This window comes from Athene noctua, chromosome 11 (genome assembly GCF_965140245.1).
Source record: "Athene noctua chromosome 11, bAthNoc1.hap1.1, whole genome shotgun sequence".
Lineage (NCBI taxonomy): Eukaryota > Metazoa > Chordata > Aves > Strigiformes > Strigidae > Athene > Athene noctua.
Genome location: NC_134047.1, coordinates 10,676,111 through 10,703,192, shown reverse-complemented (window position 1 = coordinate 10,703,192; position 27,082 = coordinate 10,676,111). Strand labels below are relative to the sequence as shown.

At 40.5% G+C, this 27,082-nt stretch overlaps 1 protein-coding gene across 2 annotated transcripts in view; it reads left to right on the top strand.

Moving 5' to 3' along the window:
* TRPC5 (transient receptor potential cation channel subfamily C member 5) overlaps positions 1 to 27,082 on the top strand; it is a 103,629-nt gene that overhangs the window by 39,249 nt on the left and 37,298 nt on the right. For both annotated transcript variants that reach the window (XM_074915132.1, XM_074915131.1), the window contains exons 3-4: positions 8,553 to 9,074; positions 24,759 to 25,095. In XM_074915132.1, coding sequence (XP_074771233.1) covers positions 8,553 to 9,074; positions 24,759 to 25,095 — 859 coding nt within the window. The remainder of the gene's footprint in view (positions 1 to 8,552; positions 9,075 to 24,758; positions 25,096 to 27,082) is intronic.

Genomic DNA, 27,082 nt, shown 5'->3' with positions numbered 1-27,082 from the left:
TGGGTTTACAAAGTGAAATGGCACCTTTATGGCTTGTTTATCCCTGTGATGGACAGTCTTTTCATGGCAGCAAGAGGGATGGGGTGGGGGGCGTCAAAAAGGCAAGATGATGGAGAACAGTATTCTCCCTTCTCCTCTCTGCATTGTTACAGCAAGGGAAGGCTGTAATCCAAGGTCTGTGCTCTCTGTCAATGCCTTGGGAGAACATGTTGGAAAACTGCTCAGGCCTGCAAGAGGCTCGGGGTCACGTGTATGGTTGGTACTTAATGCATGGCAGTGCGAGAGGGCTCATGTGCTCCACTTAAATACTCTTCAGGCAGACAGATGATGAGTTAGAGGCAATCTCTGAAGCATGAGGAGCATATAATTAGCTAGATGTTTTGAACTACCTAGCATTAGAAATAACAAAGGAAGTCACTGCCTAAGTGGTAATAAAGGAAGATCACAACCACATAGATTTTATTCTCATGTGAGACCCTGCCACCTGTCTAGGTTGTAATTTCCTTGCTGTCACAAACTCTGGGGTCTTTTCAGAAGCTACAGTGTTGTCTTGGTTAGTTTAACAACAGTGCCAGAAGCACAGCTTAATACTCAAAATGGGGGAAAACGCAGCCTCCTGCTTTGTGAGCATCAAGATGTTTTTGTGCGACATCAGACAGTGCTGGGCTGGCACCAGATGCAGTCACTCGCTCCTCTCTGAGTTATCTTATGATCAAATCTGATTCTTTTCTATTTTTTTAAAAGAATGTGATTGAATAGTAACACAACCCCAGCTCTCCCAAGGAAAAAGCCCTCCCTTTTCAAGCCCTGTTAGCAACATATTACCTCACCTAAACTTAATGAAACATCTCTCATCCACACACAGTAATAAATTACAGGAAATAAGGACATTTTATGTACAACGATGACACAAAAGGCTATAGATAGCATGATTATTAGCCTATATTAGCACATCTTGTCCTTGTTACCACTAATAATAGAAAATACAGAGATAAAATGAATTAAAAAGCTGGACAATTCTTCCCTCCCAGAATAAATCCTGGAAAATATTAGAAAAAGAGTAGCCATAATAAAACAAAGATTACCTTGAAGACAACCTGCAAATTTCCAGCTAACTACCTTTGTTTCAGCATTCTTGGTGTTTGGAGAAGGCTTTCCATAAAACAAAAAAATATCTAAGGTGCAGCAATGTTCCAAGGCCTTTAGTGTAGTTAAGAATTTTACAGGACTGGATTAAGTAAGCTCTTTAACAAAATTTATTTCCAAACTTAAAAACAACATTAAAAATGGCCCTAGTCTTTATTTTTTCCCCAAAACACCTGTTCCTATCACTGAGTAACTCTTAAAATAGTAATGAAGAAAGGTAAAAAGGAACAAACAGTATTTTATATTTATAAATGGGGAGAACCCAGCTTCAGCCATATATGAACTAGTCTGCCTATCGCAACTTCAGGAGACAATTTATTTTACTCACATGTCAGCAATACTGGATTTACATATGAGTTGTTATCACAGGGTCTCAGGAAAAATATCTAGCAAGCAGCCAGGGAATCTCTGCCGTTTGGCAAGGCTTTGGTAGATCCATAACATGCTGTGAGCCAGGTTCTGATGTCAATGTCACTTAGGACACTTTTTCTTTAGTGGCGTTGTTAATGTCTGGATTTGTAACAGTCCCAAACTTTTGTCCCTTGTTTGTTTTTTTTTTTTTTTTTAACTGGACAAGTGTCATTATTCAGCTACTCCTGACTATGTAAGCGTATGATAAAACCAAGATTCATTTGATAGTTGGTCATATCGTAGAGATAATGTGGCAGAACATGTTAAATTGTGACTACAATGACTTCTCAACCATTCCGACACAGATGAGAAGCCATAACCAGAAGAGGGTGCAATTGCTTATGGCACAACACCGGTCTCTAAATAATGGTAGGCACTTGCTAGTTCCTCATCCTGCTGGATTCAGTACTTCCTAGCTGGGGCAAGACACAGGAATTCAAGGCAAAGCAGACCTCAAGACTGCACTTCATTTAAATACAAGAGGTTCAAACACAAGCTAACTGTTTAACAGCATCCCTCTGTGACTTGAAGGATAAACTCCACACTGACTGCACTCTGTCTTCATTTCATCAAGTGCCTCATTTTACTTCCTCCACCCACATCAGAAAGGGACAGTGGCTTAGAGCAGAGTGTGTTCTGTCTGGAATAAGTTGCCATAGGCCATTTAGATGCATATTTGCAAAATCCTTTCCTGAAGGCTTCTCTCTGGATTCCTCTTTTTAATCCCCAACAAAAAAGTTATTATGTAGCATCAGCCACAAATGGTGACATCTTTTGACAATCTTTCTGGCTGTGCTGCATTTCCTAAACACATGGCTGAACACAAGTTCTGATGCAGTTCTGCCACTGTCAAATGCCCTAGGTTTCAGTTTAGCTCTGAAAACTAATCCCTTGGGTCTCCCTCCATTTTTAAACACATGGATAAGAAACCAAATTAAAACTTGAGGAATCTAGAGCAGATATATCTGTGTTTTGCTTTTATTTATTGGTTGCAGAGAAAATAAGGTTGGTTATAACAGGTATCACAAATCTGATTTTTCACATTATTTCAGTAGTAATGCATTACATCATGCTATTTTTTTATTCAAAGATACCTATTTCAGTGTTAATATGTACCACCTGGTAACCTTGTATCAGTATTTGGCTTGCTACAAGGCACTAAAAGGTACTAATTTTTTCTGGTTTACAGTATCAGTCTGAGGGGCAGAGACTTTATTTGGCTTTACAGGCACATCATTGGGCATTTTACACCCGAAGGAGCCTTTTCTTCAGCTGGATATTCTGGGACAGCTGTATTGAAATCACCAGTATATTTCAGTAACAACAGCAGAGCTTGCCCAAAAGTACATCTACAACCATGTGAGCTTTATGCCAGAGTTACGAACTTGTTTATAACCAGTACAAAAGCCCTTAAATTACATTACTTTTTTGTTATCAGTTTGTGTTATCATTATATTTCATTAACCAAATGACATCATTTCAGTCAATGAATTGCTCTAGAGAACAACCAACCACCCTATTAATACAGGTACTGTTACCGCAATACAAGATGTTTCTCAAGGCAGCTCTGATTAAGATACTCAGTTAATTGAAACCTGCACCACTGCATCACTTAAACTAAATGCTTAAATTTGTAGAAGCATGTAACATTTTTCCAGAGTCCCACATAAGGAAACAAATGCCCATGGGGTTCTGTCATTGGAAGAATTTGTTTATGGGTTTAGGCAAGGAGCAGGATTCAATTGGTCATGCCAGTCACAATATGTATTTTTTTTCAAGACCCTTTTGCTGGTAACATGGCTGAGCTGCAGTCTAGCAACACTGCCTCTGTCTCTCATACTCTATTTATAGAGCTGCAGCTAGAAGTACCACAGGGTTGTGATTCTAAACGAAATCACAGTCACTGCTAAAGCTCCTTCTGACCGTTGAACCTCGTGCTAAATTGATGTAGTACAAATCTTCTTTTCAGAATGACAGAAATTGTCTGTGCCTCTTACCACTCTTGTGGATGGTATATGCACCTCCTCCATAGGGTTGCATGCAGAAAAACAAACCAGAAGTAGGAGATCCTTGCTCAGTAAGTTCCCCAGGCTTCCATTTCTCTAAGTGTTACATTAGAAGTTTTCCAGTGAGGTTACATGAGTTTGTTTTGTTTAGTAAAACATTGTTTTGGCAATGAGAAAATATTTTATAAGATATAGTTGTATCAAAAAGTTACATAAGCTGAAAATAACACAGATTAATATGTTTACAGTTTATCATGGTTATACTTAAAGTTTATTATGCCAGTCCAGGTGAGATGCTAGTTTATGGAATGGAGATGGCTTGAAAATGGAGCAATTCCACCTGCAACAGGTAAAAGTATTGTTAGTTATTTTCAAGCAAAAGTGGCAGCATTCTTAATACCAGACAGGATGCATATTTAGATTTTTTCTGACCCAAGAAGTTTACAATTAGAGATTAACAAAACTATTTTTTGTGATTAGGCTTTCTAGATATTCTTTTCAGTTCAGGTCTGAAGCACTGAAGTGTTATCTGGGGAGAATGCAGCTGTGATCACTAGTAATGGTGAACAGTGAGGAGACACCTGAACATGAAGGGAGACTAGTATCTGGTAGGGTTATCAGACCATAATCAGGAGGACTGTCAATGCAGAGGGGCAGAAAAGCATAAGACAGAGACAGAAACATAAAACCACTCCCAAATTAGACAGAACCAGATTCTGTTCAAAGATTTTGCTCTTGATTGGCTAGTTCCTTTGCTGCAGAACAGATTTTTTTTCACCTAGTTGTCCTTTTTTATATGCATCGATAGGTGAGAGCACTGTAGTGTAGAAGCACTATAGCTTGCTTTGAAATCTTGCTGTGTTTAAAGACAGATATTAGCTTCCATGGTCCATAAAAGGCAAAAGATGCATTCGTATTGGTCATTTAGTTTGGTTGAGGAGCATGTTTTTGAGCTGTATCTCCTTAACCTCCCCATTTATTGCACTTTGGTTCACATTGCTGAGCAGTCTCAGAGCACTTGAGCTGGATTGCTTTTACACAACACTAAACCAGAGGACCTGCTCCAGGGACACTCAGCTACCAGACTAGATTAAGTCCAAAGTAAAACTCAAAAAATACCTACAACAAGGCCATCAGGTCTTCAGTGCCAGGGTTTTTTTGCTCTGTAGTTCTGCTTCTCTTACACTGTACTAGTTACTAGCATAATCAGAGATTCCTGCTCTTCCTATCCAGAGCTTCTTTCTAGCAATGCATTATTTACTGGAAAACTTGTTTTTCTCTTCAGAGGAGAGTTATACCAAACAGTGCTTTTATGTGAGCTAATCCTGCATTTTCTTCTTCTCTAATGAGTTAAGCTTGTTTCTCCCCACCACCTCCTTTTTAAATAAAGGAGATTTTTCACTCACTGCAGCATCATTCAGAAGAGCAGCAGTACAGAGGTAAGCAGCCTACCTTTATGAGGATTAGATCTAGAAAGACAGTAACAAGCATTAAGTCACTTGTTGTTAATGGTAGCATTACTTTTTTTAAGTGAATGTTACCAAGATGAAAGACAGACAAGGCACATGCTTCTATGCAAGTAGTGACAATAAGGTTCTGAAGGACTCAGCTTAACAGCTTGTGTCAGGTGATGAGGTTAATGGAAAAGAATTTGTTATTCAGGTCACTTAATGAAAATAACCTTGGAAGAGCTTAGCAGAGCCCTTGGGGTAGAATAATTTATTCCTCTTCTGCTTCCATCACTGCAAGTTAACCCAAGACATAGAAGAAGCTGATCTAAACGTGAACACAACCTGCCGGAGTAGTGCAGGAGGAACATCAGCAATTACAATGCATTGTTGTAATCTCTGCTGCCCCTCCAGTGATAATTCGTAGAATACAGCCTGCTTTGCATAGTCCCATCTTTAAAAAACAGACAGTTTGTTAAGATGCAGGTAATCAAAGCAGTGTGCAAGACAACAACAACAATATGCACCCCGAGACACACAGACAGTCAGAGAGGGACCTGGAGGTGTTGACTGACAGCTAGCTGAACAGGAGCCAGCAGTGTGCCCAGGGGGCCAAGAAGGCCAATGGCATCCTGGCTTGTGTCAGCAATAGTGTGGCCAGCAGGGACAGGGAAGGGATCTGACCCCTGTGCTCGGCACTGGTGAGGCCTCACCTCGATTCCTGTGTTCAGTTTTGGGCCCCTCACTACAAAAAGGACATTGAATGACTCGAGCGTGTCCAGAGAAGGGCAACGGAGCTGGTGCAGGGTCTGGAGCACAGGTCGTAGGAGGAGCGGCTGGGGGATCTGGGGGTGTTCAGTCTGGAGAAGAGAAGGCTGAGGGGAGACCTCGTCACCCTCTACAGCTACCTGAAAGGAGGATGCAGAGAGCTGGGGATGAGCCTCTTTAACCAAGTAACAAGTGATAGGACAAGAGGGAATGGCCTCAAGTTGCACCAGGGAAAGTTCAGACTAGATAATAGGAAGCATTTCTTTACAGAATGGGTTGTTAGGCGTTGGAATGGGCTGCCCAGGGCAGTGGTGGAGTTCCCATCCCTGGAGGGGTTTAAGAGTAGAGTCGACATAGCACTGAGGGATCTGGTCTAGTTGGGAACTGTCAGTGTGAGGTTAATGGTTGGACTGGATGATCTTCAAGGTCTTTTCCAACCTAGATGATTCTGTGATATAATTTTTAGGCAGTGCATGGTCTTTGGATCAGCCAGGCATAGAAAAGAGAGAGGCCACAGCAGCCACCATTTGCACTATTCCTGCTCTGTGTTTGGTGGTTAGTTTTGCTGGTCAGCTGTAATCAGAAATAAGCTTCAGCTCCAGTAATTTGAGCCCTTAGACTGATCTGCTCCCAGACCCCAGGAAGCCTCTATGTCTCTGCACCACCATTTCACTTCTTAGCCCTTAGTTAAAAGTGCTGCACGCTGCCCAGGAAAACAAGCCTTCCACATAGCTGCTGCCTGAGTCCTGACAAAGTAGTGCACTATTTTTGGGGTGAGAGCTTGTGACATGAGACAGAATAAGGCATGGGAGGTCACTTAACAGATACCCCAATTTGATCCCAAACCTTGGGACAACCATTTTGAGAGTTTTAGATCCAGATGTAGATAACCTCAGGAGTAGACAGAAGCAGACAAGTTTAGCGCTATCCCCACCTGTAACATTATTACCCTGTCGGCAAGTGCCCATTTCATATCCTGAGCAATATGAATACCTCATCTGTGTAAAGCTGAAAATCCTTTTCACAACCCTGGGTACAATAACTTCTGTATAGAAAAACAAGATTAAACTTGACAGTAATAGGAGTGACAGAGGGGAAAGCATTCTTCCTTTGAGGCAGAGGTGTGAATACAGCAGCCAGTGACTGACTGAAAAAGGAGGCAAAAAAAGATAAATGCAATTATTCAAGTACAGGGCTTTTAAAAAATGCTTCTAAGAGAGAAAAAAAGAGAAATCCACACCTTTCTCTTGACATTTAACAAACTACCTAAATGAGCTAAGCAAAGGAAAAGAAAGAAAGTCAAAGACCTTACAAAAAGAGTTGCTTTCAGCTGTTTGTTACTACATAAGTTAAAATACATTTCTCCAACCTCGTTAGGGAGACACCAAGCCCACAGGAGACACCTGTGACCCACAGCAAATCCTCATAACCATTCTCTCTTCTTCCCCATAAGCCTTATTTATTGGCTCCCTCCTGGCTGCCTCTGTAGGGACCAGACTTGTTAGCAAAGCCTCTTTACACCTGTGTGTCTGTAGGCTGCCAGAGATTTAACTCCACATGTGCTGCATCCAGGGTAGCAGACTTGTATTATTCCCGAAAATACCTTTAGCCACCCAGTGAGCCCTGCTCCAGTAAATGACCCTGCATCTCAGTGCGGTGCCGACCTTTGGGAGAGTGCTGTCTATTGTGAACAGAATGTCCTGCTGTCACAGCTGGGTTATGTAGACATTTATCAATCAACTACAGCCCAGAGTCTTTAGCTCTTTAGTGCTATAGAGGCACTTAACTCCCAGGGAACTCAGATTCAGTGGTTAGAGGTTCACTGTCTCATAACCACGCTTAGGTATATCCTCCAGAAGAATTTCTAACCCTTCATGCTTCTTTACCACTGCTTTACTTTTGGATTTTTACAGACTGAGTAATGTTTCCTGTCATTAGGACTCTTTGACAATAGTTTCTCTGAAACGCCTTTGACATTTGCAAGGGGAAACAGGCCTACTGTTCACCAAACCCAGCAATCACCCCTTGAGCAACAGGATGCCAACTGCCAGGGCAAGAGTGGTGGGCACATGAAGTACAGTATGCTTGAGTAATGATTAACACACAACAAAGAGAGCTGCCTGCGCTGCAAATGGAAACACACTGTGTCCTTCGGATGTAAGAGCATTTTGGTCTAATTTTGCACTCTGCATATAGTAATAAGACACAACAGGGTGTGCATTAAGCTCGTCTTCTGAGAAGTGCAACAGTAGCTGAATAATGCACACCCTGGAGTGTCTTATTTGTAGTGGACTATGGCTCATTAATTTTACATTTAAATTTTTTCAAAACCATTAAAAAAAAAAAATCTATTCTGAGGGCAGTTATGTAATGTATCCTTCCACTGAAAAGTATTCTCAAATAAAAACAGTAGGCAAAAGGTGAGGAAGAGCTTTGCTCAACTGCAGACCAGTGTTTGATTTGGTTTGAGTAGGGCCTCCAATGAGCATGTTCTTGGCATGCAAATGCAGATATATAATTCAAATAATGATAGTTATGGAAATCTATTCAGTGCTTACTCTTTTCTAGACTTCCCTTTCTTGGAATGACTTGGGGAACATGGTTTTGTCAGAGCAACAGTGTGTATGTGTGCATGGATACAATAGAATTCGAAGAACAGAGGGTGTTATAAAAACTCTGTTTTGTTACAACATCACTTCAAAAGTACAAAGGAGGGATATCTGATTTCTGCTGTTCCACATGAAATATGACTATAGTTTGTCCCTTTATATAGGTTCCAACCTTGATGATGGACACCCAGTTTTCAGAATTCACTCCAGATATCACCCCAATAATGCTGGCGGCTCACACCAACAACTATGAAATCATCAAACTGCTTGTCCAAAGACGGGTAACAATTCCACGCCCACACCAGATCAGATGCAACTGTGTGGAATGTGTCTCCAGTTCGGAGGTGGACAGCCTGAGGCATTCTAGGTCAAGGCTGAACATCTACAAAGCCTTAGCCAGCCCTTCGTTGATTGCCTTATCAAGCGAGGACCCTATCTTGACGGCCTTCCGACTGGGCTGGGAGCTGAAGGAGCTCAGCAAAGTGGAAAATGAGTTCAAGGCTGAATATGAAGAGCTTTCACAGCAGTGCAAGCGTTTTGCTAAGGACCTTTTGGATCAAGCACGGAGTTCCCGAGAATTAGAGATCATTCTCAATCACAGAGATGATCAAAGTGAAGAGCTGGATCCCCAAAAGTGTCATGATTTGGCAAAGCTAAAGGTAGCAATAAAGTATCACCAGAAAGAGGTAAGAGTCATCTAAATGCAAAGATGTATGAAAGCTTCATGTACTGGGTATAGTGATTCATTTTGCTAGTCTCCATGGGTTTGTTCAGGGTTGCTGTCTGTGAGCTACAGGGGTGAGTCTGGATTGACTGGAGAACGATGTGCAAGTGGGCTAGTCATAAACCAGGAGGTTCAGCACACCTTGGTGACAGCATGAAGCTGGTGAGTTAAGTGCAACAGGACTGGCACTTGCTGCAGTGGGTTATGGCTTCTATGGCACTGACACTTTCTGTTTCAAAGATACTTGAAGCCCGTTTCATTGTAACCTATCCCGCTGCAGAGAACAGCCTTCAGAGATTTCCAAGTTTGTTAGCTCCAAAAGCTTTCCCTAGTAGCTGCTTTTACATAGGAACCAAAAGGTGAAAGGGTTGCCTGGTTCATGAATGTCTTGACTGCAGGAAACAATATAACAGACAATTCCCGTCCTCCAGCTACCAAACACTTCCTAGCACCCATTCAACACTAGCTTATAAGGGCCAGAGAAACAACAGCATCAAAAGAGAGCAAGAGAGATCATGAGCACTTTCACTGTCCTAAGCCTCCATGTTACCAGCAATTTTGTTAGGTGAAAATGGTCCTGTGATGCTAGCCAGTGGATCATGTCATGCAAATACTTCTTCACACATGAGACACCTCAGGTTGATTCTTGCTTCTTGATTCATCTGTGTTTTGGGAACTGAGAAGCGATTCCCAGACATTCAAACTCCTACCTGTAGTACCAGAAAGACATACTTCAGCTAAAGGGCACAGAGCCTTTCAGAAGCCCTGAAAGTTCAGAGATTTATAAGTTGATTCAATAAAGCCACTAATCCAAGGAGAATGCTGACAAGAGTTTCATTAGTTGGCTCTGGATTTTCTTTCTATTTCCAAACCTGGACAGAATTTAGTAGATGATACATTACTGTTGGCCAGTGGTGTTCCAGGTTATCTGAAGGAGGAATTTAGCTTGCTTGATTGACGAACTGAATTGCAGTGTCTATTACATTCTTCTGTGTCTAGAGGGTGACAGAAGTGACCAAAAAGCCTGCCACACTACTCTTTTCACTGTCTTCCCCACATTTGACACTTTGTTTTACGCATTGACCCATTGAGATGAGGACAGCCTGATGCGATACATTCCAGCTCCTTTAATGGCTGCTCATATCATCTGATGTACAGTAGTCAAGTGAAGGATGCAGATGTACCTTTCTTCCCTTTGCTCTGTTACGCCTCCTGAGTACCAGCCCCTTGATGCAACAATCTGGAAATGAAGCCTCAAGATTTCTAGGATCACTTACTGCTCTTAGTGGGCTACTCCAGTGAAGTGTCAGCAAGGCTCACTGGCTTCATGTCAGGTTGTGGTTTTTACTCTAGCTCACAGGGTAAGAGCTTTAGGTTAGAGTTTTTAAAACACTGTAAGTGCTTTAGGGACATGAACGAGTAGTGAAGAATTAGTCTGGAGAAGTGCAGTAGAGGTCAAACCTTCCTTGAACTTAAGAAGGGCAGAAACTGTACTTCTGGTTTTTTTCTACTGGCCTGATAGCCACAGATGCTGCACCCACATACACCCTTCAGCAGCCAGGATATCACTGGCACTGCTGTGTGTGGATCACTGCTGATTTCGATGTCTTGTCTCAGTTCAGGCTCACTATAGACATCCAAGCATAAGTCTGTGACTACCCTTATCTTCTTTAAGGCTACCCTTATCACACTAAGAAACTACAAGTCTGAAAGAGTTCACTAGATATGAAATGTAGTGCTGAACAGTCCTGAAGCTTTTTTACTTTGAAGTAACAAATTTTTAATCTTTGCTTGCTTGCTTGATGGTTTTTATCTCTTTTTTTAAGGCATATTTGACTGAATTCCAAACATATGGGCAGATTCCATGTTTTGTGACATATTCATGACAGTTCCAGTGTATAAATAATAGTAAATATGCTCTGTGTTGCAAGATAAAGTCAGTGCTGTTTCCAGGTAGATACTGGTGGACAGAGACAGAATGAAGGGATTTGGGAAACCAGCACTACTGAACTCCCTCATCCTACCTGGTCAATTACAAATACCTGATGTGTCCTGCAGGATGGTGTTTGTATGCAACAAAATATTGCAGTAGTTTTCTTGTTGTCATAATCAGTCCAATATGAAACACCAAGCAAGATACAAACATCATTCCCAGCTTCTGAAAACAATGAATATGAACATTTGTCAGGGAGACACTAAGAAATGCTTTTTAATCATGATTGAAGAGTATCAGAGAATTTTTGTGGGGACGGGAAGGAAAATACAAGCAAGTTCAGTTTTGTGAAAGGGTTCTGCAGAGAAATACAGCAGACGTTTTAAAAGTAAATCATCTTGTTCCACTGAAGCTTTTTATGTCTTAACGTTAAATGGGATTGGATTGGATGGAGAAGCTTTTTATATCTTAATTTTGACAAAGTTACAAGTCAAATCTCTAGTAGTTTAAGACAAATATGCAAAGTGAACCTTAGTTATTTTCTGGGGACGTAAATTGTTACTGTAGTTGTCCGTTCTTTATATTCAGCATAAAAAAATGCCTAATCTGACATTGATTTTAGACTAATTGCTAGACAAATTTCTTGCATCTCTTTCCTTTTTGAGTGAAATAAACCAAAAAATGTCTCCCAAAATATAAAGTTATTCCATTTCAGCTTAATTCAGCAGATATGTTCAGTGTCGAGATTCTTTCTAGAGAAGTTGTTAAGAGGGAGTTGGTAAAAAGATCCTTGCCTTTGGATGGAGGGGTAGTACTGTGTGATTTGGGTAGGGAGTAGATCTTAATGTTACTTTTTCTTTGTACCGGCATAAGTGATCTGGGAATTCAAGAGTACTCTTCACCAGACACATTATTCATTCTTCTTCACTCCAAGGCATTTCGGATGAATCCACCGTGCCTTTTTTTTACCCCCACATTGCACTCACATACTGAAAATTAGGTGCTGGTTTGTTCCAGGTACAGAAAAATAACAGCATTCAAATTTATAGTGCATGTTGATGATCTCCAGCAGCGAACATACAGGACTGAAAAAAGTCCTGATGGGAAAAGTTAGACATCTATGGGCAGTTCTTGCTCCAAACTAGGCCCTTGGAGGAAAGCTTTTTAAAGCTAGCTAGGCTGCTAAATATGCAGGTAAGTAGGCAATACATTTTTAAACAGTATAATCTGGTTAAGTGCCTAAATCCTGTTGGAGATTAGACACTTACCTTGCATAGACACTTATCTGGCATTTTGATATTGCACTGCAGAATTAGCTGCATCTTTTGGCACGTAGCTACTGGAGAAAAATCTGATCTTGTATGTTAAATTTTAGCAAACAATTAGCAATCAGCCCCACCACAACACAAATCCCTGTTCCCTGTGCTGAATCCAGTAAACATACTCATGGTATACACAACTTCATCTTCTGATCCAGCCTGAGTGCCTCAGTCTTTGCAGTGAGCAACCTGGATGAGGGCTGGATTAGCAAGGGGAACCACCTCAGTTCAGTCCTTCCTCCAGAGAAATATTAGCCCACTCACAAAGGCTCCACCTCAGTCTGTATCCCCAGGTAAATCCCACTGCCAGTGCATTTCTGCCTCATGATGCAGATACAGGTTTTGTCTTTACAAGGGTAGAAAAATCTCTGATTCTTTCTTTTCTTTCAACAAAAAACCCTGGGAGGTACAAGTTTTGATTACTCCTAAACATTATATGTGTTGAGTATTTTATAAACTGAAAAATGTGTTTCTCATGAGAAAGAAGAACTTTTTCCTTTGGAGGAGGGCCAAAACAATGGAGAAGAAATTTCTTGCTTTTCATGTTTGTTTTTAATAAGCCTGTATATCCTAGAAGATAAATGTTTACAAAGAAGGAAAAATTTCAGTTATACAGGAAAGATTATAATGTGCCCTAAGGTAGCTTTGTAGTGTATTTTATAGTAGTAAATGTTAAAACCATGCTGTGCAGTGTTCACAAGCTCCCTTTCCATCTCAAATGTAGAATGGTTGTCCTCAGTTTCCAACTGCAAAAGGACCCTGATCATTTCTTTAGAAGACAGGAAGGACTTAACAGCTGTGATCACTGTTTGCATGGTAGTGACCAAATATTAGAAAAAAATGAGGACAGCTCTAGTAGACTATGAAACATGATGAATTAGGTCCAGCACAGACACAGCAGTTTAGTCTGTTCACTTTTGAAAGAAATTATTTTCATAGAATCATGGCAATTCATGGTCTAAGAGACAAGTACGCTTTTCATAAATGATCTGCAATATATGGCATTTGTCTTCATATTATTACTTTTCAAATTCTTTTATTCATGTCTAATTTTGGAAGGAGAAAAGTTCTGAAGACTTAATATGAAAAGGCACAGCTCAGCTGTTGAGGATCAATCTCCACTACGTTGTTCTGGCACCAAATTAGCTCTGCATTTGTTAATTTGTTTGCATTTCTAAGAAAAGATGGGGAAAAGTCATCTCTTAGAATCTTGCCAGTCACGTAAAGCACAGTTGCCTGTACAGTGTACCATCACTTTATTAGAGAGTCAGAGCATAGGCAGAATGCAAATCTAATTTTTATGTCCGTTAAGGTTTTTTTATATTGCCAAAATAATGTAAAGCAACCATAGTGTAGCAGTGAATCAGGTCTAAAAGGGCAGATTTCTCCTTGTATATAACATTCTGCTAAGCTACACGAATACCAATATACATTCAGCCTTTTCCTGCTTTCCTGTTCTCCATCACAGGTCATTCACATCTTCAAAATGAAGTGAAACAGTAGTGGGGTTTTAGCGCTTTGCATTTTTCTGGTACTGATAGCTGCAAATGGCTGTGCAGGTTTAGTTTATGTCTGTAAGAAACACACACAATGCAAGGCACTCAGAAAAAAAAATTATTTTACCTATGTCTCTATTTTCACTGAATTAGATCAAAGAAGTGCATGAAGTTACCTCTCAGAAACCTTAACCTTAGCCTCTCTTACTGTACTCTAAATCAATGACGGGAAAGAAGTGGAATCATTTGCTTTTCTAATTTAAAAAGTGTTCTTTGCTGTTTTCTCTTCAGGATGAAGCTTCAAAAATTTTAGTTCTTTTTTCCAAAACATTTACATAGACAAGTACCTCCTGAGATACAGTACTGGAGTGGATGAATAATCATCCCTGCCATGCCACATATTTTTCAGCTGTGTCTTGACTCTTGTCAACTGTGTGGCTGCAGTTAGAATCACAGCATCATTCTCCAGGGAGTATCCATAAACCTGGCAAATTTCTAAGGACACTTGAGTTGGTGTATAAAAAGAGCTTTTAAAAATATCAGAGTTGCATGAAAAATGAAGTGCGAGGTCTGCGAAAATCAAAGCTCATCTACTGCACCTTGTTTACCTGTTTTGAAAGCCATCCAGGTATCTTGATGGATAGCCACAGATCTTTCTTTGCTTGCAGAGTGCACTAAGTTACTCTCCTGTGGTTTGGTCTGTTTTCTTGCCACACTGCCTGGAGGTATAATGATACAGGGCTGAATATTTGTATTGTGCTCTTTAAAGGCACACTAAAAAGCTAGCTTTTCAGTGAGCCTGCACAGCTCAAAAGATTAATAAACAGGCTTTTGCTTTCAGCTTTCTAGAATGAAATCATACCATGTTATGAAAAGAGCTTTATTAAGACTAGACTGGGGAAGCAGAGCTGCAAATTGTGAAAGCTCTTTTCCTTTCTAGTGACCTGGAACATCCATATCCCTTAGGGGATGGTTGAGGATGGTATGGTTACACTGTGTCCAGATCAGTCCTACACCACAAACCTGAATGTGAGTTTAGGGATTTCAAAAGCACTGAATATCCAAATGTCACCTTTCATTTTCCAAATTCATTCATTACTGTATTCAGCAAAGTTACCATCTGATGGGTGAACAGTGGCCTATGCTAAATTAAGCTGGTTTTTTCTCAGACCCAATCCCAGCAGGCAGACAACCACATTACAAAATCTTCCATGCATGTGGTACTAACTGAGCTGTTATTGACAGTCTCGGTGGCAGGTGGGGAGACTTATCTGCATTTGCACCCCTAAAACAGTCTTTCTTGCTGATGGCTGGTGGGTCAGCAGGGTGAGTGGTGCATATCATGGAGCCCCTACTCTATGGGTTTGTGCAGTTGCCAGATCGATTTGTTCAGTTTTGGAAATTAGCATGGAAATTTAACCCATACAGCTGCATTATGTTACAAAAATTAGGACAAGTGGCATTTAAGTGTAACTTCTCTCCAAACTTGGAAAAAGAAGAAATATTCCGAGAACTGATGGTTCATCAATTTGACAAAGTGGAGTTGAATGTTTATTTGAGGAAACAGTATTATTTGGTATATTATTCACGTAACACCAAAATGTTCTAACTTGATGAAGGTTAGCCACATATTGCAGCTGTCACAGAACAGAACTGCAGAAGACTATCTTTTGACAGCAAAATCATCTCTGACTAATCTTGTCATGCACAAATTTGAAAAAACAACATAAGACCAGTATGTCAGTCAAGGACAAGGACTCTGCTTGTGTTAGTGTAATGTGTAGCAGGCAGCAAACGCCTGGATCATTCTTTAAGCAATGTTTGGTGCCTCATGCCTCCAACTTAAATTATCTCTTGGACAAAGACAGGAAATATGTTGAAATCTAAAAGGATTGCCACTGTTTTAAGAACATTCAAGAATGATTTAGTGAGTTTGTCAGTTCCCTTAACTTCATGTATCCCATCAGTCTTCTTGCCAGCAAGAGAAGAGGCTTGAAAAGCCCAGGTTAAAGTACAGGGCATGATTGATTGGCTTTCTGTAGACAACAGAAACTGGAAAGGAGAGGTGACACCTTCTATATTGTATAAGCCAAGTGTTCAGTCTTACTGCATCTGAAGATCTAGAGTGCCTTTCAGAGTCAGCTTTACATCAATAGTGAAGACTATATCGTGTTCTTTCATACTTCACTTTGAAGGATATCCTGAAATAATAAACTCTGTGGAAAAAATGTTGGTATGGATTCTCCCTTTTGGATATAGAAGGGGTCATTGTTATTTATCTGATTTCTGTGAATTTCAGCTTTACTTCAGTTGCTTAGTGTAGAGTGTTACGAAACTCTATAGAGAAAAAACCTGAGATTCCACTCCTCTTACACCTCTTATATATAGATCAGATCCATCTTCATCCACACGAGCCATTTAGGTATCTCATGATTGAGAACACAGTTACCTCATAGTTCTCTCCAAGAAAAGTGAGATGGAGAAATGGTTTAATCATAACCCCCCCAAACTAAGATCTTGTGCAGAATGGCATTTAAAAGCTGTGACTGCAGTTTTTGTGTTCTTATTCTTTCTCTACAATCCCCAGCTGGCTGAGTAAACATCCTTCAGCAAAGAATATGTCCTCCTCACCCTACAAAGGTGATATTACTCAGAAGCAGAGATAGCCTTTAGAGGTTCCCAAGAATATGAGAAGTGTTTATGGTACGCTGGTCTGTTCTTTCCTGGATATTGGAATAAATTTAAACATTCAGGAGATGGTAAGGTAGAAAGAAAAAGAATCCAAAATTAAATATTTTCAGCATAGATATTTATCAGGTCAGAAAGGAAGCAAGTGAAAATATTTTTAGAACTTTTTATTAATACTAATAGGGTAAAGTAGGTATGTATTTAAAAATACTTGTGAATGACTTTTAAAATTCTCATGTTTGCTTTACTTATCACTATTTAATGTAAATGTTAGAAAATCACTACGGAGAATAAACCCAGCCTTTTACTTAAAAGTCAATATCTTCTCCACTTCAGCTAAAGCCTGAGAGCTCCTGGAATTCATTTGCAAGATCTGTAACTCTTGAAGTGCTGCCTGCAAGAGGATTTAGGAAACTGCAAGATGTGTCTCTAAATGGTTTTTAGCCTGAGTGTTTTTGCAGTACTTCTGTAGGATGTGTCCGATATCCCCTGTTCAGCTCTTGGAAACAAGTTAGTGCGTTGTGAATTGACTGTCTCTCTTAGGTATATTGCTCATATTCAGCTCTTTGCCTTTGGAAACCCAGTCTATGCCTACTTCATCTTTGTAACAGAACTGTATTCTGAAATGTTTGCTGAAATACTTCCTACAGGAATTTATTTATCAACTATAGTCTGCTTGTCTGCTGAAATAAATGCTGAAAATTTTGTTTACGTTTGGACTCTTGCTCAGTGTCTGGCCCAGGTGAACCATGTTCCGGTGGGGCGGTTGCTAACAGAGGATGGCCTGTAGAAGCACCAGTCAGCAGCTTGCCTTTATTCAATGCCGAATTTATGCCTGCACTTATATCCTGCAGACACAGGCCATAAATACAAACCTATTGCTAAATACACGTTTAAGCGCTCTTAAAGTAGAGATGGATTTAATTTCGAGCTTAATGGTAATTGCTTCTTCCATGGGTAGGTGCTTAGGATTTGCAAGCCTTTACCTTTGTCCTAGAATATATGGGACCTCCTTTATTTAAATATTTAACCTAATCCAAAATAAATTTGTGAAAAATATGAATGGAACTGTAGCAGGCTTTTAGAGGTTATTCAGTCTTTACTTTTGTCAGCATTCACATCACTGGTGAATTTCCAATTGCTACTGCTTAACTGAGTTCGTGTCTGCTGCCATCAAGAGATGTGTTATGGGTAGGAGACCTTTAGTTAAGATTCATGTGTCATCATCACTTAAAATATTTTAAGAACAAATTAGACAAAATTCTGTATAATTGAGACCGTATGTTCATCTGTGGAGGATCTGGAGTTTATTTTATTCACCAGAAGAGGGACTGAGCAATTTGGGTAGCACCTGGTTTTCTTGAAGGACTCTTCCAGCTCAGCTAGTGAACTTCCTAAATGGCAGGAATGACTGCCATTTGGGTTTCCATCAGTGCTTCCCAGTTAGCAGCAACAGGTATGTGAGTAGCAGCTGTGTTTTTGGTAGGATATTCATCCTAGATTTTCCTGAGAAAAAAATACTATCTCTTGGAAGTGCCTGATGAGAAATGTTGACTTGTATTCCCCTTTCCCTGAGTTGTACAGCCTTCCCTCCAACTTCTTTATCTCATTTCTTCCTTTTTTTCCTGTTGCAGAAAGTACTTAATTAACAGGATGAACAACCATTAGGTGTTTACCCTCTGCAACTCATATTTCAGCAGCAGAATGTAAATAACTTTGCAGTCATTAACAAGGTTGAACTTTAAAAAGAAATGTGCTACAAAAGAGGATTTTCTTATTCATCTCACTGTGTGCATCATTGCAAACTTGAGGAGGCTGGTATTTCTTATGTAGAATATCTGATCTCATAGGGCTTACTGGCTCTCTGCAGCAGACATCAAATTAGGCCACAGATAGTTTATCTCTTCTGTCTTGGGCTAATTTAGAAATGTAGCTCTTTTGAGTATTGCCCACTGGAATTTCCTTTAAGAGCAGTCAAACCAGTAGAACAACCATGTTTCCTTTCTTCCTCAGAAGATCCTGTTCTTGGTACAAAATTGAGGCAGAGTGGTTTGTTGCACTGGAAGTGTGTTGTGCTACTTGGTTCTGAGCAGGATTTGGGAGTGCAGGAAGAAGATGGATTTTAAAAGTTTATTTCTTTGCATGCCATTTCATGTTCCTGAAGTCAGAGTAAAGAGGATCACTTCATTACACATTGTGATCCATATGCCTTTTGATGTTGTGCCAAGTGTTACACCACATTTGAGCTATTGGACGCTGTGTATTAAGCTTTGTGGGTTCAGACATTAAGATCTGGCATTGATTGATAAACCTAAGCCTGTGGTAGGACTGACAGTGTAGGAGTTTCTATATCTTCATGGGAGGAAAGAAATTGTAGCCAGTTGATTCTGAAAATTCAAGTACAATAGGCTGTGCTCTTCCCCCATCCATCTGCAGTTGTACTGATGTGTGTGGGGTAGGTACTTCTGTGCCTGGGTAGGTCACCCCTGCTAGCGACCTGGATGAAGAGACCTGCGGCTCCCAGCCCTGCCTGGCCACACTCTGCTCGCCAGCACTGGGAGGTGTGTGTCTTCAGCAGCATCTCCCTTCAGTCTGCCAGAGAGAGGGTGCAAGGCGGCACCTCTGCAGGATGGGACAGGGCTTTCTACTGAGTGGAGAATGGCAATGGCATTTATCCCTTTCGTGACAGAACTGGATTCACAGGAAATCTACATTCTTTACAGATCTAGCTAAAGTATACACTTATGCTACTACATCGGACAGTGCAGTTGCCCAGTTGTCACACAGATTGCAAAATGTAGCTCAGTTCATGTGAAAATGTGCATTTCCAAAGCCAAAATACTTTAATTGTAGAGGGCAACAGCATATAATGATACCCCCCAAACACAGTAACCTTGCAGGTATTCAGCTGCAATATTTTAGTGCTGTTGGTGAGATCTGACCTGTAGAAATGAGTGTCACACAGGGGAACTAAAGTTAATTTCATAACTCCCATGCCACATTCGACTCTCAGTGGTAACCTCCCTGGGAGCTGATGCAGCTGACTGATAGAACTCGATCCTGCTTATTAACACAAAGCTCTGCAGCTACAAATTAGTGCTTATTGAGCTATGAAGAGCATTCACTATCACCATCCGCAGCACGAGCACAGAAAAGAACTCCCAAAAAACTCCAAACAGAAGAGCCTGTTGGCAGCCGTCACAATAATCAGAATAAACGCAGAGAGATACTGCGCTCAGCCCCTGTGATGTCTATCAGGGAGCTATTTCAGTTGCTCCCTGAGGCATTCACATCTCAGCCCATCTGTGTCTGATCCTAAATTACTTATGACTGTGAAAGATAAGGGATTTCCCCATAGATAAGGGGAGGGGGGGTTGAACATAATTTCTGTGTTTGATATTTATATTAATGGAACAGCATGCAGAGAGCATTTAATTCCTGAGAAGTAGAATTAAGGTGACATAAAAATATCAGTAAAGATTAGATATTAAGACAAAGACACTCCATCCAGCAGCTGCTTTTTTCCCTTAAAAATTTTCCTCTTGGTAGAGGATCAAGTGACAATGAGTATGATGAACACTGAAAATGAAATTCTCTAATAGCACAATCCAGCTGCAAGCCAAATGTTACACAAAGACCCTGGCAAGACTGAAAGAAGTAAGTGAGAACACAAAAGACTTTGTATTGCAGTAGTCTCTACTCTCTAAGTGCTTCCCAACCATGTCTGAAGTTGCTGATCTCGCTTCTTGTAAAGGCAAAGATACTTATCCCTATTTTCAGAAGCCAGAAGACTGAGCATTTTGCCCATTGGTGACACAGTGGCATTGTCCTCACAAGAAGATACTCCGAGTTGCATCTTATCTCCTAGTAATTAAGTGGACTGTATCTTCAGCTAGGGACAGGTTCTGCTTAACAGGTAATGGACAAGGAGCTTGCTCTTTGAATACCTCACCCAGAAAAGCATCCATAGACTTTGTGTACAGGTAGGGACAATCCTGATTAATGTTACACTAGCACACCACAGGCTTCATAGCATTGAGTGTTTGCTTCATACATTAGCTGAATTGAAAATAAATGCCACCTTTTGGAAGCATTTTTTTTTCATTAATGCAGCTGTCAGAACATTCTCCATCATGTCTGTGGGATGATGTCTTGTGCTGCCGTTTATTTGTAATAGAGATTGGAGTCTCCTATAATGCAGCAGTCCTTGAAAAAAGTGCTTGATATGTATTGGAGAAATGCACTGTTTGCAAGTCATATGCTCATCTTCTTGAACAGAGAGCTTCTGATACAGTATATCTGCCTCCAATTCTGGACCATCTACAAAACTGGGACAATAGGCAGTTTTTAAAATGATCACAATCTTTCCTTTTCATTGTGCAGAAACTTTTAACTGATACCAAATCCTGTTACATGTGGTATGTTCATGTGAAATGATGGAAAACTATGATATATATGTGCACTATTTCTATCTATAGCAAATGAAAGGCTTTGCAAAAAGGTGAAAAAACCCATATTTGGGACCCTACTTATGTGGAAAGATAACTTGTACTCAGGAAAGGCCTTGGCTTAAGTAGTGTCAGAGAAGTCTACTTGCTTTTCCTGATCTCAGTTCTATTTGCAAAGTAGAAATAAGATTGTTTTCTTAATTTTATGAAGGAATTTGAAATTATGGATGGTAAAAAAAGTTCCATGATATTATTACAGTTTCAGGCTACTTCACACTTTAAGGGGCTAAAGCTGAGCTTTTTCATGTTTTTATATTTTATGTGCACTGATTTAACAGTATGAGTCCTAGGCAATCTTTAATGAATTGAGCATTTGGTGGTTTAGTCTAGTCAATGAATTTGATGGTTTAGACTAGGTAACACCACCTAGAAGCAAAGGTGAGGCTGACATTCACAGAACTACTCAGTGAAATAGCTAGTTTCTGTATTCTTTAAAGTTAACAGAAAGTTACTGAAAGCAATTGGTTCTTTAGGCTTAGTTGACTCCTTCACCAAGGGCTTAGTTGACTCCTTCATTCCAATTCAGAATTCCAGTGTTTCTAGACACTGCAAATTTTGTTTTTCAGCCAGCTGTAGTCCTTGTACTACTTGAGATCTAAGCTGTAATATTCACTAATTTTAAATCTGTGATTAACAAGTTAGACTGAGTTAGTAAAAGCCTACATTGGTAAGGGCTTAGCCTTACCTTTAATAAAGACAGTATTAGATGGTTTGTGACATTCAGGAGAGTTTCTTTCTGTGGTGTGCTTAAATTTCCCTTAGGCCATTCTCAGTGAGGTTGGAATGGGCTTGATTGGAAAATTTTAAGGCTTTTTCCATTCTCTTTTGCCAAGCTGGTCTTTAAAACTGTTCTTTCATGATGTGTGAATTTCTCTCCATTTGAAGAACTAACAGCAGATACAACACAAAGTAGATTTTAGAAACGAGCTATTAGGCTGAGAAGAGGCACTTTAAGATGCCTGCAAGTTGCACAGCAACCAGAGGAACTTATAGTCATTTGATTTCTCAAATGACTCTGACTTTGACTCAAGGGAGAAACAGTTTTATTCTCCCCTTAGAGCTTTCTATCATATGTGATAAAGAGAAAATGTGTTTATACATTTTTCCCCCTCAAAAAAACCCCCAGCTGTACCTCATCTCAGAGAAACAGCAGCATCTATTACCATGTAAATTACCACAGAACACATCTGGTCACAGCTCCTATTTGTGATCTTCAATGAGAAAATACAGTGTAATCTTTGTTTCTTCTAGTTTTTAGACATAACATGCTGAACCTCCTGAAATCATAGATTAAAACCCAACCAACCAAATTACAATTGATGCTTGATGGTTTTTCAGTTTCTGTAGAATTGTTTCTTTCATCACTGTCCCAACTTGGAATTTTTCAATAACATTTTCTGATCATAACAGGCAACAGGTCTTGGCTTTTTCTGGAGATCATCACTGTATCAACTGTTGTCCAGTTTCTGCTGCATGCATGTGTAGGTTGATTTCAAATCAAATGTGTTTCTGATTTTCTTTTCTGATGTCCTCTGGAGCACAGTGGCACTTGTATGTTAGATGCAGCAGTCATGTTTATTATAGTAACACCGGATAAACATTGAGCTTCATAAATGCCAGATACTCCTCTTGGAGATCTTATTTTCAATACTGATTTTGGTCATTCCATATATGTGAAGTACCTCGTTCACAAATGGTCTGATTCTGATATAAAAGCCTGTTATAGCATATAAAATGTATTCACAAAATCTAAAAATTCCTACACTAATGAATGACTTTATCAGACTGAGCAACTAATTCCTTTCGCTTGACCTTGGTTTAGTAATTTTGAACATGGCAGTGACAATGCTCTGCTTGTATAGAATATTCCAAGAACTGCATATAAAAAGTACTCCTAATATTGGGCAGTTTTGGCTGTGGAGGAATATTTAAAAGATACAGCTGTGTGCTAAAGCTTTTATTTAGGAATTGTCTCTTTCACACCAAATCTGATCTCCTGGTGACTAAGACCTGTGGGAAGTCCTAGGTATTGTTAGACGTGATGAGAAGAACCTTGTAACTGTCTCATAAATGCACGTGGTGGCTGATTCAGTATTAGCCCAGGCCATGTCTTCACTGAGTGCAGTAGTGTCTACATGGGGCTTCTGCCAGGGTTGAATTTGAGGTGGCAAGACTTCTATTCAGAAGCCAGTCCCTTTGCTAGCCTGGCATAGTCCTTCCAAGAGCTGGTTTAAATTGTAGTAGTAAAAGAGTGCTTTCTATGATAAAAATGTTTCTGGAGGGGAAAGAAGAGCATGGTGGCACCAAATCCTTCCCAGAGATCCCTTTTAAATATGGACTAGCCAAGTGTAATAAACAGTACTGTCATCTGCAGGTTACTCACCGCTTTGAGTCCCCTTTATAAGACGTCTCTTCTCCTTGATAAATGCTGCTAGTACTGTTGTGTCCATTGAAAGTGTGATTCTTTATGATATAGCTGTGTCCAATCATAGATGTAGTTATATTGCTATAGGAGTATGTTTATCAATAACTATATATCCATGCTAGAACAGATTTTCTGGTTTAATTACAGCAAAGTAAGTATAACAAGCATTCTCAGAACAATAGTTAAGATTTTCTTCTGAACTTGCAGAGCCCAGTGAGAAATCTGCATTTAGTAGATCAGAATTGTAACTTCATTAAGATGGGTTAGAAATCAAATATGTAGAGAAAAACATAGTTGTCTTGGTCTTGCAGACATCTCTAATTAGCTATGGGTCTGAAAAGTTCTGAACACCACAGGGCTGTCCAGGTATAACCAGGAACATAAAGTCTGCTGGCATAGGCAAGAAATATCATGGCTTGAGTTTGAAATTCCAAAGGCTGTTAGGTATTAGAACAGTCTGAAGTAATTGCAGCCTGACCATGTCTGGTATAGAGTCACTGAGATGCAATAAATCACTATCATAATGCTATGTTTTACAGAGTGAAAGTAAACTTTCAAGTGTCACTTTTGGGACTGTGATCAAAGATTTCTTTTCGCCTCTGCTTAATCTCTTACATTTTACAACTACTCTCTTTCTTAATAGTGAGGCATGTTTACAAATGTGCTGTCCTGCTTCTTAACAGATGTCACCTGGCTGAACTTTACATTACTGCATGCTGTCTCATGCCCAGCCCATCCCACACATGCATATGCTGGCCTCCTTGCACAAAACCACGTGCAGCACCCCACACACTTCTGGAGACATTCTCTCTTCCTCTCTCTCTCACACACACACTCTCAGAGCTTTACACCTTTTCCCTCCTGTCTCATCTTTTAGTCACTTCTTAAAGATGCTGACAGTGATTTGTTTGAGGCAGTTGAAACCTGAGACATTCTGAAAAGAAGCGAGCTGAAAGAGAAATGCATGGGAAGAGAAAAAGCTTGTAGTAATTTCTATTGTATCACATTTGCACGAGGCTTCATGTGAGGTGAGTGACTGATCTACATAAGGATGATTCAAACAGAAAAAACATTACAGAAGACATTTGAAATCCTATGTAGAAAAATAAGAGTGAAATATCCCTCCTTTCTTCCCTCTGTCTCCAAAATATGCTTTTCCACACCACAGCCAGCCCCAAACTTAATATGAGGGTCTGTGTGAGCTCTAACACATACGTGAGGGGGAATGCACATAAAGTACCAGTCAGTAGTAATCTTTCTTTTTTTTTCCTCCTCAGTTTGTTGCTCAGCCAAACTGTCAGCAGCTACTAGCAACACTTTGGTATGACGGTTTTCCAGGATGGAGGCGGAAACACTGGGCAGTAAAACTCTTGACCTGTGTCACCATTGGACTGCTATTTCCTGTGCTGTCTGTGGCATATCTGATTGCACCGAAGAGCAGGCTGGGACTGTTCATTAAAAAGCCATTTATAAAGTTTATCTGCCACACAGGCTCTTACCTAACCTTCCTATTCATGCTCCTGCTGGCATCACAGCACATCGTCAGGACTGACCTTCACATGCAGGGACCGCCTCCCACCATCGTGGAGTGGATGATCCTGCCCTGGGTTCTAGGTAAATCAGAAACACAAAAATGTCTGAGCCATAGTCACCTGACTCGCACCTGTGGCAACTGTGTAAAGACTTGTTCCTGATCTCAGCGTCATCAACATGTAAAGAGATTTGGCAGCCAGCTTCAGTAACTGCACAAAATAGCTGGGCTCCTAGGGCTCTTCTGCTGTTCATATTGCCATCTGAGATGCCTTTAGCCATGACCCTGGGTGAACTGCAGCAGACACAGCTCTCTCCCTGCTTCCCCCCTGCTCTGTGCAAGGAACGGGTTAGAAATTAGCTTCTGGGCTTCACTAGTAACAAATAGTGTCACTTCTCATGCTGGCTTAGTGCTGCTGGCTGGTACATGGCAGAAGGCAGCCCCAAGAGCCTGCCTCTGCTTTCACCTTCTCACTGACCTGCTCCTGGAGCCAGTGCACAGGTACCAGGCCTCCTTATTCCTTGGCTCCCAGACTCCCAAATTGCCTACAGGACAGCAGGAAAGGGAAGATAAACCTCACTCTGCTGTATGCCTCTGTGCTGATAAACACTGACCAAATCCATATCAAGTATTCTAACATAAGCAGGAGAAGGAGGAAGTATTTACTATCAGAATGTTAAACATGAGGCTCTTATTCCAGTCTGTCTTGGGCAGCCACAGCTGGTGGGAAGCCTATGTTCCAGAAAGCAGGATGTATGGGTGAGGTAGTGAGGTGGGATGGGACAAAGCAGATAGAGACACTGAGGGAGAGGAGCAGAGAAGCATAGTTGGATATATATTTTATGAGAGAGATTTATCCTTTCAAACTGAGCTCCAGCACAACAGCAAGTGAAAACCTATGAACTCCATCAGAAGTATGATCTCTCCTCTAATTAAGCTCCCATCTCCCTTGCTGTGCCATTAACATATAGCACCGCTGTGAGCTGGGGTGTTACAAGGAGGTCTGCTCACGGGCAATGGTTTCCACACCTTTGTAGCTCTCCTCCAGCTTCTGTCCATACAGCCCAGGTCAGTTCAGTGCAAAATCCCAGAGGTCAGGTAACAGTGAATTGCGACTGGTTAGTAGAGGTCAGTGGGGTGGAAAGCCATGCTGATGCTTTCTGAGGACAGCTCTCACAAACCTCAATCTCTGGAGCTCTCCTTACGGCTCCTCAGTGCTTCTCATGGGTCCACCCTTGCTTTCCTGTGCCGGCTGGCTCCCCTCTCCTGGTAAGCCTGGGCCCCAGCTCCTTGTTTTTGTGGTGGCTCTGGATCAGGCTGGTTCTGTGCTGAAGGAACCTAGCTGTTCCTAAAACCTAAAATTGCTGGTGGAAAATGAGGAATGAAAGAGTTGCAAACATGTTCACAAATCACTTTCCATCGTGACCCAGGGCGCTTTGCTCCTTGCATAGCTCTAACACAACTTACATATGGTAACTCAAACCTTATTACCTTATTAAACTGATTAATGGCATTGAAATGCATATGTTCGTAGAAACTTCAGAGTAAGCTGAGAAGGCTAAATGTCTTTTCTGAGCTTAAGTGATCTCTTCACTTTATCCTTAACTTCATGGTTAAAATTCAGGGAAATGGTGGGCATTTTAGCAAAATTGATTTGCAGATGAAAGAAGGGTAATCCATTAAAAAAAGAAAAACCTTCAAAATCACCTCTTACAGCTGTCTGCTCTTCTTTTTGAGTTCTTTTGTTTTGGGTAATTAGGGATGTTGTGGGACTGTTTATTAAATGGAGAAATTAGAACAGTTTCACCAGATTAAAGGTGATTATTTAAGAAATATTTTCCACTATAAAAGTAGAGAGAGGACAGGCACACACAGCATTGCTGTAACTATAGTAACCAGCAATGATAACTTGCTATAAATACAGTATATGAGTTCTTCAACAGGCCCCTCTCCATTGATTTATTTTATTTTATGTTTTTGTGTGCATGAAAAGATTTGGAGGCAGCTGTAATGAAATTATCTTATTGGCCTTGACATTATGCTTGCGTGATTATTGACCTACTGGCTGGC